Source organism: Anser anser, assembly GCF_964211835.1.
Source record: "Anser anser genome assembly, chromosome: 3".
Taxonomy (NCBI): Eukaryota; Metazoa; Chordata; class Aves; order Anseriformes; family Anatidae; genus Anser; species Anser anser.
This window is the reverse complement of record NC_139722.1, coordinates 105,155,757-105,169,950: the sequence shown is the minus strand read 5'-3', so window position 1 is coordinate 105,169,950 and position 14,194 is coordinate 105,155,757. Positions and strand designations below refer to the sequence as shown.

Sequence of the window (14,194 nt, the reverse complement as noted above, 5' to 3'; positions counted from 1 at the left end):
AGTCTTTTTTTCCTACCTCTCTGGATGAACTCCTGCTGGTAATTCTTCAACACAGGGCATAACTGCAGGATAACTGCAGCTACCACATGTGTACTGCTACATGAAACAGGACTTCATAGATAGTTAGATAATTCCTGTTGCAGCCCTTCAGATAATTTTGGGTGGGACAGCAATGAATAGTGAAGTGAGCGTTGTCACCTTATCAATAGAGGAAACTGGGTTTATTATTAAGGAAAGCTTTCTTTACAACATCCTAGTGGTTGATATAAATAAAGTGGTGTTTTAATACTGAAATCCTGGAATGATTTCAGCAACAGGATGTACATTCATTTGCTTGAAGTTAATGCAATCATAGAGCGATCAGGAAACTGTCATTGATGCAGCCTGCATGGAGTGAGAGAGAACCCTTTGGTCCAGGCAGTTAATTCACAGAAATAATTTGTCATTGATTCTAAGAAACAAGACATGCAAACTCTCCAAACTTTGTTTCTGAGTATCGCGCTTTGATCAGCATCAGTACTTATGGAGCAGTTTGTGCAAACTGGGGCGTGGAGCTTAGACAGCAAACTGGTATATAAAACTAAATGCTTGCTGTGGATGAGCTCAGAGATGTTATGGTCTTTTACATTAAAAAGAAGTAGAAACTGGATTTCTAAATTCCTCTGCATTTCAAGTGTTAATAAGTGTGTGTGGGGTGTAAAAACAACAACAAAAACCAACAACAACAACAAACCAAAAACAAACAACAAAGCCAATAAACAAAAAACAAACAAAAAAAAGCATTTTACTTTGGAGACAGTGGAAGGAAGCTTACTTAAAGCCAACTGCTAGTGCAAGAACCATACCCAGCAGGCTGGAGAATTTCAGTAGTAACTCACCATTTTGCCTGACCAGTTATCTTCCTCACATATTGCATAGGTAAGAAGCGGTAATGTGCTCCTTCATCATTTACCATGTTCACTCTGTGAGACTATTTTGTTCAAACTTTTATGATAATGTAACTGCACAGCACAAACAGCAGCGTAGTACACATGCTATCACCATGGCTGAAGAAAGCCTTTGTTTTTCCTCTTCACTCCTTAAACATGCATCACACTTTGTTCCTTGTTCTTTTAAGCTTCTTTAGAAATGCTACATCATAATCTGGTAGGTTATCTGCATTTGTGCAGCAGCAGAGCTGCTGCCTCAGATATAAGAGTAATTTCAACTCAAAGATCGTTAACTTCCAATGTTTTTGTTTGTGTGTATTCTTTAAGAATACCTGTCAGTACACAGTTCAGATTCTGTCCTCAGTCACTTGTAAGAGGCAGGACAGCAAAAACTCAGTGTGCGCCTATGCAAAGATGAGCTAAAGAAAACAATGAGGAGCTGCAACCCATTTGAAAATGAGAAAGCAAGAATATTTAAATGAAAATTGCTATTATATATGACTAATGTTGTGGTGCAAGAAAATTCTCTGATAGTGCTTACCTGCTGAATTAATCAGCTTTCCTGAGACTCCACAAACCTACCTCATTGACTTTATTGAGGTAGAAAGAGTGGCCAGTGTGACACTAACACAGTCCTAAGCTAGACAGAATCCTTCTCCAATGGCTAGCGGCATGAATAGAACTACAAACGTAGCAACCTCACCAATCACAAATATTTTCTTAGTTCAAGCTAAAGCAGCCCGCATACAGCAGCGGAACACCCAAAGGATAACCCTAGTTATCACCACCAAGCTCATGCAACAGCGGTGCAATGGATCACTGGCAGCTCCTCACTCAAGCTTGTCAACACAAGAGCACATCTCCATTAACTGACTACCACACACAATTTGGCATTACTGCAAAGAAAAAAATAATCGTTCTGCATACTAGAGATGTAAGAAAAGCAGGTTGGGAGAGCACACCGCTTTTCTCTGTGCTCCCCCCTTACCCTCAATTACTTTTTTTTACAAGGGGGGGTGTCCCAAACCAAGCCCTCTGATTGCCAGCTGCATATCTCAAAGGTTAACAGTATGTAAATGCAGATACTGGTTGGTTCGCTTAAGCAGACAGAAAGCTTACCTCAATATTTGGAGCCAGGGCCAGATTCGGAATTACTTCACTGAAATGAAGAGTCTTGGCCTGAAGAACACCTTCATATTCCTTTGCTGATGCTTCAGAAGACTCATTTCTATAGAAATAGACACCTTCTTTTCAGATAATTTTCATTAATGCTAAAACAGCTCCTTGCACCTGTAAGTTAAAGTTACTAATGCACATCTTTACACATGAATCATTTCCTACATCTATGTTTTGACAATACAGTTACTGGAATATTTTTCATGCACAAGGTGTACAAATGAATCAATACGGTGTTTGTTTTTAAATCATGATCATACACATTTTGTTAAAGGGCTCTAAACCCTTCAAATACAGACAGTATCTGGCATCTGGATTGCGGCACAATGTCATCAGCCTTTGTGGTGTTCTTGCTTGTACATGGTATGTGAAGGGCTACTTTAAACCTCTGAGATATGCAGATGGCTGTCCATTTTCAGGGCACAGCTGAAGTTTCTCTCACAATCACGGTCCTTTAAAGCTTCACTTGGGTTCCACGTGACATGCACAAGTTGTGATGAAGGACATTCCTACTTCTGTAGGCCAGAAGGAATTTTACAGGGTTTTACTCAGTTTTAGCGCTTAAGCACAGGAGAAAAACAAAACAACACAGAGCAAACCAACAACCGCCCCCACCAAACCACAATGCCTCACAGCATCTCACCCGTCCTCTCTGCTTCCTGTCGTTTCTTTCAAGCAATTCAGTATGACCAGTCATTCTATTGCCCTGCCAATAGCACCATAACTACTATACATTCAAGGACTTTCAAAGACTAGGCTGTAGCTGGAGCACAACTTGGGAATGTGCCATTGTGTCACCAAAGTTGTCTCCTTTTTCACTTTGGATGAAGAATGCTCTACCCGAACCCACTAAAACCTCTGCCAGCTGCAGGTGCTCTCCAAGCATTCCTTAGCAACAACAAGTTTGGCACAGAAAATCCCAGACATGAAACACTCAAGGCAGTGAGCTGTGGCTTTACACTTAAGCAGAGAATGCACAACTAAGAAAAGCTCACAGGAAGGGCATGACAACAACCATGCGTATGAGTTAATGCGATAGGAAGCTGGGCCTCGCAGTTAACATTTGTTTCCTTTATCTTCCCGCCCTCCCCCTTGTTTCTTTTACTGTACTGGGGCTCTGGTGATTTGAAGCCGCTTGGGTTATTTGAAATTACAACTTCGAAGGTGGCACTTTTGGAGCAAGTTGGCACAAATAGAAGGTAATGCTGTCACATCCCTTGCTTGTGGTGTGCTGGGTAACAGGACATCTCCTCAAGGCTTGGGGCCACGGGTGGAAAAGTCAAGAGGGTAGAGGGCTCTCAAGGCCCATGCTGGGTTATGTGGCTCTTGTTTCTAAGGGTGGGGTCCTCGTAACTGCTAGCACAAGGTGGCGTGGATGCTTCCAAAGGTAAGCCCTGCTGTTGGTATCCATAGTTGACATTCCCACAGGGGAAGTGACGGAGCCTAAAGAGAGGCACTTCTTTAACACTTGCTGTTAGGGAAGATGGCTCTAATAGCAGGGAGGAGCCTGGTAGCCTGCCAGTCACAATGTTGGGCCCCACAGTACAGTTTCCTTCATGTCCCAAATTCTCCCTCTCAGGCGTCTCTTTCTCGAGCAGAGGATTGTTTCTGCTGGCCTGCTTCTCCGCAAACCAGGAACCATAGGTTGGATTCCAGAGGTTGGTGGGCTTGTTTCTGGAGCCCCGGCCTTTGTGTAGCTCAGAAGGGGGGTTGGACTGGGTGTAGGCCATGTTGATATGTCCCCCAGCTGAAGCTGACTGCACCTTCCCAGGGACTGGCGGTTCCAAGGCTCCCACTTTCCCTAGAGCTTTTCCAGCAGTGATGGCTGATGGCAGGGGTGGTGGAGATGGCAGAGTTTGCTTGTCATCTTTTCTGTCTTGGTGTGCAGAAACCAAGAGAGGAGGAATTCCTTCTGGGTCTTCTGGGTGTATCGCTACCTTCTCTTCCTCTTCAACTGATGGGCCATATTCTACTGGCAGAGCAGTGTTGATGACATCTGGATCCTGCAGGAGAGACAAATAAGAATTTCTCCAAGTCTGCTACCATCATGCATACTCAGACTCAATTAAAAACCTGAGACATCTGACAACTGTCATTGCTATGATCAGAGACCACCTTTCCCAAACCATCTACAACCTACATTCCAGGTGTAGAGGAAGCTGACAAGGTGTAATTAGCCATGAGAGACAATGGGATACCCATAAAATTGGACTCTTAAAAAAAAAAAAAATAGCAACCCTAGAATTTACCACAGAACAGCAGAGAGCACAAAACCAATGAAAAACATTTTTTTTTCTTTTTTTATGTCCAGCCAAATTTCCTGTGGGAATGTTGTTTTGGAATCTATATTGTCTCAAAGCTCATAACATTCTCAGTTAATATTGAGAAAATTTCAGCCATGAATGTATGAGAAGAATAATTGCATGAGATGACACAAGAAACCCATACTGAGGCAGGCAGCAAAATGTTTTCTGAGCTATTCTGTTCCATACTAGTCAGCTAAAAATGGTGGTAAAAAAAAAAATCTGTGTCTTCATAAGCAGAAGGAGAACTATTTGGTCTGCTATTTGTAGAGCTGTGTAAGCTTATGTCCTTTTGGCAGTGAAAGACAGAGGGATCAACCACCTGATGGGGCAAGAGTCCCATCAGCTGGTCCCAGGCTGGCATCAGTCTTCCTGGACTGCTGACTGTGCCACCTTCTCATCTCACACTCTGTCTTTCCTAAACTCTTCATCAACTGGAAACCTCTTCACGCATCTCATAGGAGATGAATGAACACTGATACCTGAGTGCAGTACTCAATCCTCTCCAGTATTATGGCAAAGTTTGGCCTGTCTTCAGGCTGGTGCTGCCAGCATTGGGTCATAATGCGATACCTGAAAGAGCCGAACAAGAGATCTCATAAAGGGCAAGTCCTGTTGATATTTAACAGCTAGTCACTGTAGACTAGAAACCATAAGCACATGTTGTCACTCTAATTAATAAAGAGTACTCTGCATTCCCCAGAGTCAGACACCCGATGTACTGGTAACCACTGAAATGTGGCCACCAGTGGGGTGAAATCCACAGCCCATTAGAGAAATAACCCATTCACCTGAAATCCCTTGGGCAATTAATTAAAGGTAGGCAGGGGCACAGATAATGGAACCCAGTTTTTCCTACCTGTGAACAAGCTTACACATTTGCAGTTTCACAGTCAATCTAGGACAGAAATATTGCATGACCTTTGACCAAACAAACAGTAGCCTGTACTTTTCAAAGGGGTCCTGAATTCTTCTCCAAAGAAGACAGAAAAATTAACTGGTAGAGAAATCATTGGCAATCAAGTTCAATAAGGGAGATCATCCAAGATAAGATCAATCTCAAAAGTCATTAACTTTTGACTAGAGAACAATATTCAAACCGGAAATGTATTTGCATGAATACATCAAAGTTAAAATCTCATACACAGGGCCAGGGCAGTTTTTAGGTGGATCCATCCTTCCTCCATTGGTTACAAATTCCAGAACCTCTTGGTTACTTTTGCTAGGGTAGGGCATGTATCCCAAAGAGAATATCTCCCAGAGCAGTACACCAAAGGACCTGAATACAGAAGAGAAGGAAACCAAAATGAAGGATACAGCAATGACCATCATCATCACTGAGGGGTAATGCAGCACAGTCAGCATCGCTCCTTGCAGCCTATGCTCAATGTGTGGAAGTCACTGCTGCAGGATTTGGACATAAATAAATTCTATAGTTGTAAAGGTAGATTTTGAAATTTTATGAATGCTAATAGTTGACTGGTAAGTGAGTTGAGTCTACAATATAGGTACGTAAATCTGGTTGTTTTGCTCTTTTACTCAGCACTGCTCAACAAGATGTAACAAATGTGAAAGACTATGCTTTTCTGAGACATCAGCCACTCTGAGCAGAGCAGTAGCCTGAACACTAACAACCACCTTTTTGTTTTCTGTAAGCTCCACTTCATGAACTATGCCAGTGAATCCCCATAAGTTCCCATCTGTACCTCAGAGAGTAGGAAATTAGGAAAACTTTCCCTAGCTAACAGCACAGTCCTGGGCTTGTGGTGTGGCTTGCAAAGTCCTGAGTCCAGAGGAGGGCCACAAAGATGATCAGAGTGCTGGAGCACCTCCTATAAAGACAGACTGAGAGAGCTGGGGATGTTCAGCCTGGAGAAGAGTGGGCTCCAGGGAGATCTCATTGCGACCTTTCAATACTTAAAGGGGTCTTATAAAAAGGATGGAGAAGGACTCTTTACTCAGGTAGATAATGATAGGACAAGGAGGAATGGTCTTAAACTAAAAGAGGACAGATTTAAATTAGACATTAGGAGGAAATCCTTCACTGTGAGGGTAGTAAGGCACTAGAACAGGTTGCCCAGAGAAGTTGTGGATGCCCCATCCCTGGAGGTGTTCAAGGCCAGACTGGATGGGGCCTTGGCAGGGGTTTGGAGTTGGACGATCTTTAAGGTCCCTTCCAACCCAAGCCATTCTAAGATTCTAAAGCACTGCCTACATCTGCCTCACCTCTTCCTTCCCTGCCTGCTTGCTTCCCTAGCAGTACCTGCCTTTCACGACCTTTCTGTTCCCTCATATTCTCCAAGATCACTGTTTTTTTTTTTTCTCTAAAGGCAAAATGAAAAGAAACGTGTTTTTTACAAAATATTCAGACTTTACAAAACAAGTTACAGTAGACACACACACATGCACACACACAGATGAAGAAGTAAAGGAAGCAAACCATGTGTCTGTTTTTGATGTAAATATCCCTTCCATGAAAGCCTCGGGAGGCATCCATTTGACAGGCAACATTGCACACCCACCCTTTCGATAGTAGCTGGCTCTGCAGAGAACAAGGAAAACAAAGCGTCAGCCGTGAATTCAGAAAACGTTATTAATTCAGGATTTGTATAACTATGAATATTAACATTATCAGCTGGAGGACAGACTAATTTAGGCAAAGCAGAATGACACAGAAAATGCTGAAGAGGCCTGTTTCTTTTCACAAAAACAGTGGAAATGGGCAGGCCATGTAAGGACTGCTTTGCAATCTCCCTCACCTTAGGCTTGATCCAGTGAACCTGAATTATCCTTATCTATGTCCATACTCAAGTGACCTATTCACATAGTAAGTTGCTGCTGGCAAAGCTATTATCCTGCATTTTTCAGCCACAACAGGATCTTCACCTCATCTCACAAGTCGTCACCTCAAGCACCATATCAAAAATAAACAAAGCTTTTCCCAAATATACCCAGTCTACAGCACTGCAAGTGGAATCCAAAACCCTTATTCAGACCAACGAGCAACAAGGAGAATGTTTGGCCATTTTTACCTGGGGCAGTAGATAGAAAAAATCACTTCCTATGCTCCTGAGACAAAAAGTATTTCAGTTGTTTTGTGATTTTCACTTAAAATAAAACCTACAAGCCCCAAATCCTGTGCTGGTGGTTACAGCAGACTGCTCATGCAAGCCAGTATCACTGTTCATAACTATGCAGCCTGAGCATCTGAAGGGTGTTCTCAGGCACTGGAACATGCAAACTTCAAAGGCAACTCTGAAAACTCAGCACCAAAGCATTCATCTTGAGAGGTGGTTCTGCTGACTGTACGTGTGTGACAGATGTTACTTTTTCCCAGCAGAGTCCGATATGACAGAGGAGCAGGGTAGGGTCTCTTTGTGAAAAGGGAGATAGGGAAAAAGAAAAAAAAAAAGCAGTTCTAATACACTTGGTTTTTGAAAGTAGCACTCTGTTAGCATCACCTCGGGCTGTCATACTGGCAGACCTCAGGCTAAGCAGAGCCAGGCCTGGCTTAGTAATTGCACAGAAGAATCCCCAAGCATTAAAAAGAAGCTGAAGCTCTAGAATAAACAGCATGTGTAACTGAGTACAACACTTTTCTTCCTCTGAGTCAGAGGCAAATCAATTCCCCAGCAGAGGAGCACGTGGTGCTGCAGTTCTAGACGTGCTATTTAGAAGATGAGATATCAAACTGCAGCCCTGGCTGCTCATGGTCGTTAAAGGCTTCCTGATGATTCTTGCAGCATCAGAGTAGTTAACCCTGTGTCCTGGCTGAATTCCAGTTTGGGTGATTACATTTCTCTAACCTTACTCTGCACCTTCCTCATTTACCTGCATTAAATTGTGGAGATTTACTGAAGACACCAAACCAAAGGGGGAGGGATAGTATCAGAGAGACTAAACTCAGAAAGATTTGCGGCCACAAAACAGAAGGGCATATTAGTCCCATTCAGCGTGGAGAAAGTACAGGCAAGAAGCTGTGGATAGAGTACAAGAGGGAGGAAAAAAGCTTTCCATGGCCATAAGACTTCATTACACAGAAGAAAGCTCTCAGGGAATGTGAAAAGTCTCCAAAACACAGTTCAAATACAGGTGAAGGCAAAAAACAATTAAAATATTAGGTGGGATTCACTGGGGTTGGGTGTCTCCACTCTTGTCTTTCTAGAGTTAAACAGAGCAGCATGTGAGCTTGCTCTCCTACATGAACACTGCCCATCTCTCATTTTAGTGAGCTTCCACTTGTGAATACCCTTGGCTTTAGCTGTTACCTGTATATATCCCGGGCCATGCCAAAGTCTCCGATTTTAGCCACTCTGCCAGGCCCTCGACAGGTAAGGAGGCAGTTCCTGGCAGCAATATCCCTACAAGGAAAGGCAAGAAAAGCAAGAGCAAGAGAAGAATCACTTAATCATTTAACAATTTTGCAGAATAGTACCTATTTACCTGAGGTGCAGAGAACACCCGGAAAAGTCAGTGTTTATGGGTAACTAGAGATGTCCCAAATTCTAATCTCCCCCCAACAGTTTGAACAGTTCTGTTCCTTAAAAACTTCCTCCTTAAATTTCACTTAATTTCTCCAGGGAGTTGCAAGCAGCGTGGCTGATTTCAGCAATGTACCAGTCCTAGCATCAAGATGTCTCGGGAGTGATCCACTGACACGTTCCTACCATGCCAGTTCAAATGTTGTCAAACAAACATCATACTATCAGAGACAGGAAGAACAACAACAAGCAGGTAGTGTTTTGAAGACAGGTATCGGCCTGAATCTGTGCATGCAGGTAAAGCTCCATCTCTGCTGAGCTGAAGTACACCCTGAAATCTGAATAAAGTGGTGGCACCCCTTGTGGAAAACTCAGAAAAGTGAACTACAGTCTGGCCATAGCAGCTTCACAGCCCCTTACAAAGCCACATGCTGGTACTGGGCTCTTCTGATGTAGGCAGAGTGGCCGTGCACTTTCATCATGAATAACAGCAGTACTGGATTAGTGGGAGCCAGAGAAAAACTGACATCTTTACCTCCCTCCTGTTCTGCAGGAGCAGGTAACAGTAGTCACAAGGTGTTGTACTTCTGGCTGTACTTGTACAGCTATTCTTCGAGAGGGAGGAGAAAAGGGTTCCAGGATGAACAAAAAGACACTAAGCAAAATTCACAACGGGGAGGGCTTTGAAGACTTCTGTCACAAGATTGTGTTTCCCTTTGCCAAGTAACCAACCTGTCTGCATAAGTGCAGACTTAGCTCAGGATCTTTGATAAAAAGGCTCAGGATCTTTTTGATAAAAAAAAGAGCTCAGGATCTTTGATAAAACTACAAACCTTTGCAACCTGATCTACAGCAGCATTTCTCTTAATTGCTTTGATTATTCTGATTTTATCTACCTTGCTTAAAGTTGTTCAGCCACTAGAGAGCAGCAGGACATAAATATATCAAACAGGGCATTATGAGTCATTCTGGCCTGTCTGCAAGTCACGCCCTTGCTGACATAGATGCCTTTACCTACCTGTGAATGAAGTGGTTCTCCTCCAGGTACTGACACCCACAAGCAATGTCATGAGCCACATGGAGCAAGTCCAGCATGGAGAGGGAGGAAGGCTGATTCTACCAAAAGACAAAAAACAAATATGGCTTAAAAGCAAGAACACAGCATGATTGGTCGTTGATACAACACAGGATGTGCAGGCATGATGTCATTCAAATCCCAGACAGAATCAGAACAGCTGGATCCAATTTCCCAGCTCCATCAGGGTTCTCCTTTAAGGATCTCCCACTGTTTTGCAAGACACAAATGGATTTCCCCCAGTTCTCATGGGAGACACTTCTGAATTTTCAGCACAATAATTTTTTTTTGAGGAGGTATGTCACCTGAACTGGTCCTCAAACACTTTCCTTATATCATTTCTAGCTCTTCTGTAAAGTCACCTTCAACAATGAGAATGACATTTTGTATAATGGCATGAGTCACATTTACTCTTTTCCTCCTACACATCTGTGTAGGTTTTATCTTGCCCCTCAGAGCACTGACACAGCTTTGCTTAGCCAATGGCTATGGAAGATGAAGGCTGCTAACTGCTTCTGCCTCTGATGAAGTCTGTGGCCTTAGCCAGCAGGGGACAGATGCTTTTGTGAAAAGGGCAGGCTGAGCAACAGCTCACATAGTGGGCTGAAGCCAAACCACCAGCTTCTGCTCTGAGGTGTTAACCAGTGATCCCTGTGGCCAATCCTGTGGGGGAGGAGGGAACTAATTCTGCCAGAGGGCAGATAACAAACAGCTGGGTGGCAGTGATTGCTTATTCCACAGCAGTCATTTGCTAGTTAAGTCTTTATCTGGGGCCTTAGATATTTGACTAACAAACCTCTCCCACCCTCTCTCTCTCTGTGGACACTTACCATTCTGCCAGTGCTCAAAAGGCACACCTGTGCATGGGTCTCTCCTGCTGATGCACAAACCAGCACCAGTTCTCCAGTAATAGTGACTGCTGGACCTACCAGCCTGTCTGCTGTAGCTGTAAAGAAACACTACTCAGAATGACGTGGTGCTGAGCCACCTGCTCTAAAGCACCAATAAGTGGGACTGAAAATAAGTCCATGCTCTGCAGCAAGCTCTGCAGGCAATAGTTAAATACTGGACATTATCTAAACCTAAAGAAGTCCTCATGTTTTCTGAAGAGGTTAGGAAAGACCTGGCCTCGGTGCTTGACTAATGAAATAATTGAAATATCCTTTATCTTTGTGTGAACAAAGCCTGTTTTTTTCAGTGTGGTATCATAAACCAAAATGGTTTGTGACTACGCATCACCTGCCTATATGTTATTGTTTACTCAGCATACTTCATTGCATATATATACTTAAGTGATTCTTTAAAAAACTGGACTGTCATCCCCCCACCCACCCCCACCTTTCTTTATGCAGCATAACCATTTCCTAAAAACATTAAAGCCTCTCCCCGACCCATCAAACACTGTCCGGGGGAGGGGAGAATCGTCTTTTTCACCTCTCTGAGTTGAAGTGATTCACCAGCTCCAACAGAGCTACAAGAACAGAGGATGCAGGTGCCTTCCCCTCCCACACCCCCACCCTTCAGGGAACAACCAAGGGGAAATGAATACTTCAGACTACCCATTCTCTCTACATCTGAGCAAGGCTCAAAAACCTGAAGTGAAAGCTGAGCAAAAATCCCCGTTCTTTACTGCGCAATCAACTGCAGACCTGAGCTATACTGCAAGGCAGCCTGTACCTTGAAAACACAAGCTGATTTGAACAACATAGCTTTTCTTTCTCTCTTTCTTTTTCTTTTTTTTTTCCCTTCCTCTCTCCCTCCTCGGATGAATTCCTTCCACCTTTTATTTTGCTAAATACAGCCCTAAAACAGATGTGACTGCCCACCCAAGGATGTTTTAGCCATGTAATTTGTTTGAAAAATGAAGGGTTTGGATTCATTTTGCAAGAGATGCAGCCTTGAGACACCAAAGAATTCACTTCACAGCTGCTTACACCTTTTGCTCCCTAGATGAATGGACAGTGCTCAGAGCAGTGGGCATGCTAGAAGCACTAATGTGTCACTGATGTGACACCTTCCTTGGTGAGGCTGAATCTTGCTAAAGGTGAATGAAATTCTGTGTATTGTTCAGTGTAATCACTGCTCTGTGCAACAGGCTGCACAACACAACAGGAAACTAGGATTTATCTTCCAGAGTTGTTCTTTGATTGCTTTGCTATGAGTGAGAAAAAACAGCACTGAACTTCCTAGAATGGACACTTCTGCAATGCTCCTATTTCAGACATTTCTGGATCTACCAGGACTGCCTCTCTCCAGAAGATGGGGAAGGAGATACCCTGTAATAGATATGAACTTCATTACAAATGCAATGGAGAAACCCCTCAGGGCTGGGGTTTTCTGGACCCATGGAGAAGCTTGAATCTGAAACTTACAGAGTAGGCCTGGCTGTCATAAACTGACAATTTTCCATATGAGTGAATTGTATTGTATTGGGCAAGCCATTCCAATGCCTAGCCATTCTTTCTGAGAAGAAATACCTCCTAATTTCCAACCCAAACCTCCCCTGGTGCAACTTGAGGCCATTCCCTCTAGTCCTATCAGCAGTTACCTGTGAGAAGAGGCCGACCCCCAGCTCCCCACACCTTCCTTTCAGGCAGTTGTAGAAAGCAATAAGGTCTCCCCTGAGCCTCCTCTTCTCCAGCCTAAACAACCCCAGTTCCCTCAGCCGCTCCTCACAGGACTTGTGTTCCAGACCCTTCACCAGCTTCATAGCCCTTCTCTGGACACACTCCAGGGCCTCAATTTCCTTCTTGTACTGAGGGGCCCAAAACCGAACACAGTACTTGAGGTGCGGCCTCACCAGAGCAGAGTACAGGGGGACGATCACCTCCCTGCTCCTGCTGGCAACGCTATTCCTGATACAAGCCAGGATGCCGTGGGCCTTCTTGGCCACCTGGGCACACTGCCAGTTCATGTTCAGGTGAGTATCAACCAGCACCCCCAGATCCTTTTCCTCTGCACAGCTTTCCAGCCACTCTGCCCCAAGCCTGTAGCACTGCATGGGGTTGTTGTGACCAAAGTGCAGGACCCGGCACTTGGCCGAGTTGAACCTCATCCCATTGGCCTCTGCCCATCGACCCATCCTGTCCAGGTCCCTCTGCAGGACCTTTCTACCCTCCGGCAGATCAACACTTCCCCCCAACTTGGTGTTGTCTGCAAACTTACTGAGGGTGCACTCAATTCCCTCGTCCAAATCATCAATAAAGATATTAAAGAGGATGGGCCCCAACACCAACCCCTGGGGAGCACCACAGGTGACCGGTTGCCTGCTGGATTTCACTCCGTTCACCACCACTCTCTGGGCCTGGCCATCCAGCCAGTTTTTAACCCAGCAAAGAGCGTACCTGCCCAAGCCATGGCCTGCCAGCTTCTCCAGGAGAATACTGTGGGAGACCGTGTCAAAGGCCTTGGTAGGCTATGTCAACAGGCTTTCCCTCATCCACCAGGCGGGTTACCCAGTCATAGAAGGAGATGAGGTTGGTCAGGCAGAACCTGCCTTTCATGAACCCATGCTGGCTGGGCCTGATCCCTCAGTTGCCTTGCACATGCTGTGTGATTGCACTCTGATGAGCTGTTCCACAACCTTTCCTGGAACCGAGGTCAGGCTGACAGGCCTGTAGTTCCCTGGGTCCTCCTTGCAACCCTTCTTATAGATGGGCTTCACGTTAGCAAGTCTCCAGTCATCTGGGACCTTTCCGGTTGACCATGACCACTGATAGATGATGGAAAGTGGCTCAGCAATCACATCCACAGGTAAGAGCAGAGAAGGTAAGAGCAGAGTTTAAAATATGTATACACACACACACACACACACACATATATATATAAGACTGATTTTATTCTTTAGATAGTGTCTGCAATGCTATCTAGCAAAGTCCAGGCATGAGGCTCCTCTGTATAACCCCAACAACATTTGTTGCCTATATGACAGATACAGACTATATCCTGCCTCCAGATCAGCCTTCTAGTAATAAAAAACTCTGACTCTCTAAAATGCTGGGAAATAGTAGCTGCATGGATCAGTCCTTTTATAGTTACCTATTTGCCTTGTGTCATCAGCTTATTAAATACAATTCAATTTTCTTACCGGTCTAGGCCGTGTCTCTCTCAGGAACGATTTCAGGTCACCTCCAGCCATAAGCTCTAGCAGGATGAAACGGGGCAGTGCCTGCAAGCTCACTCCAATACAGCGCACAATATTCTGATGATTGAACTTGCTGCGGAGACAGG

At 44.3% G+C, this 14,194-nt stretch overlaps 1 protein-coding gene across 10 annotated transcripts in view; it reads right to left on the bottom strand.

Moving 5' to 3' along the window:
* Positions 1-2,179: 2,179 nt before the first annotated feature.
* Positions 2,180-14,194, bottom strand: part of ALK (ALK receptor tyrosine kinase) — a 305,848-nt gene continuing 293,833 nt past the window's right edge. For 8 of the 10 annotated variants that reach the window (XM_083827801.1, XM_083827804.1, XM_083827803.1 and 5 more), the window contains 7 exons: positions 14,052-14,181; positions 9,908-10,005; positions 8,677-8,769; positions 6,849-6,950; positions 5,553-5,687; positions 4,891-4,981; positions 2,180-4,108 (listed from right to left, as the gene is read on the bottom strand). In XM_083827801.1, coding sequence (XP_083683927.1) covers positions 3,404-4,108; positions 4,891-4,981; positions 5,553-5,687; positions 6,849-6,950; positions 8,677-8,769; positions 9,908-10,005; positions 14,052-14,181 — 1,354 coding nt within the window. In that variant the 3' untranslated portion in view covers positions 2,180-3,403. The remainder of the gene's footprint in view (positions 4,109-4,890; positions 4,982-5,552; positions 5,688-6,848; positions 6,951-8,676; positions 8,770-9,907; positions 10,006-14,051; positions 14,182-14,194) is intronic. The other 2 variants (XR_014581118.1, XM_083827805.1) reach the window with 2 other exon arrangements.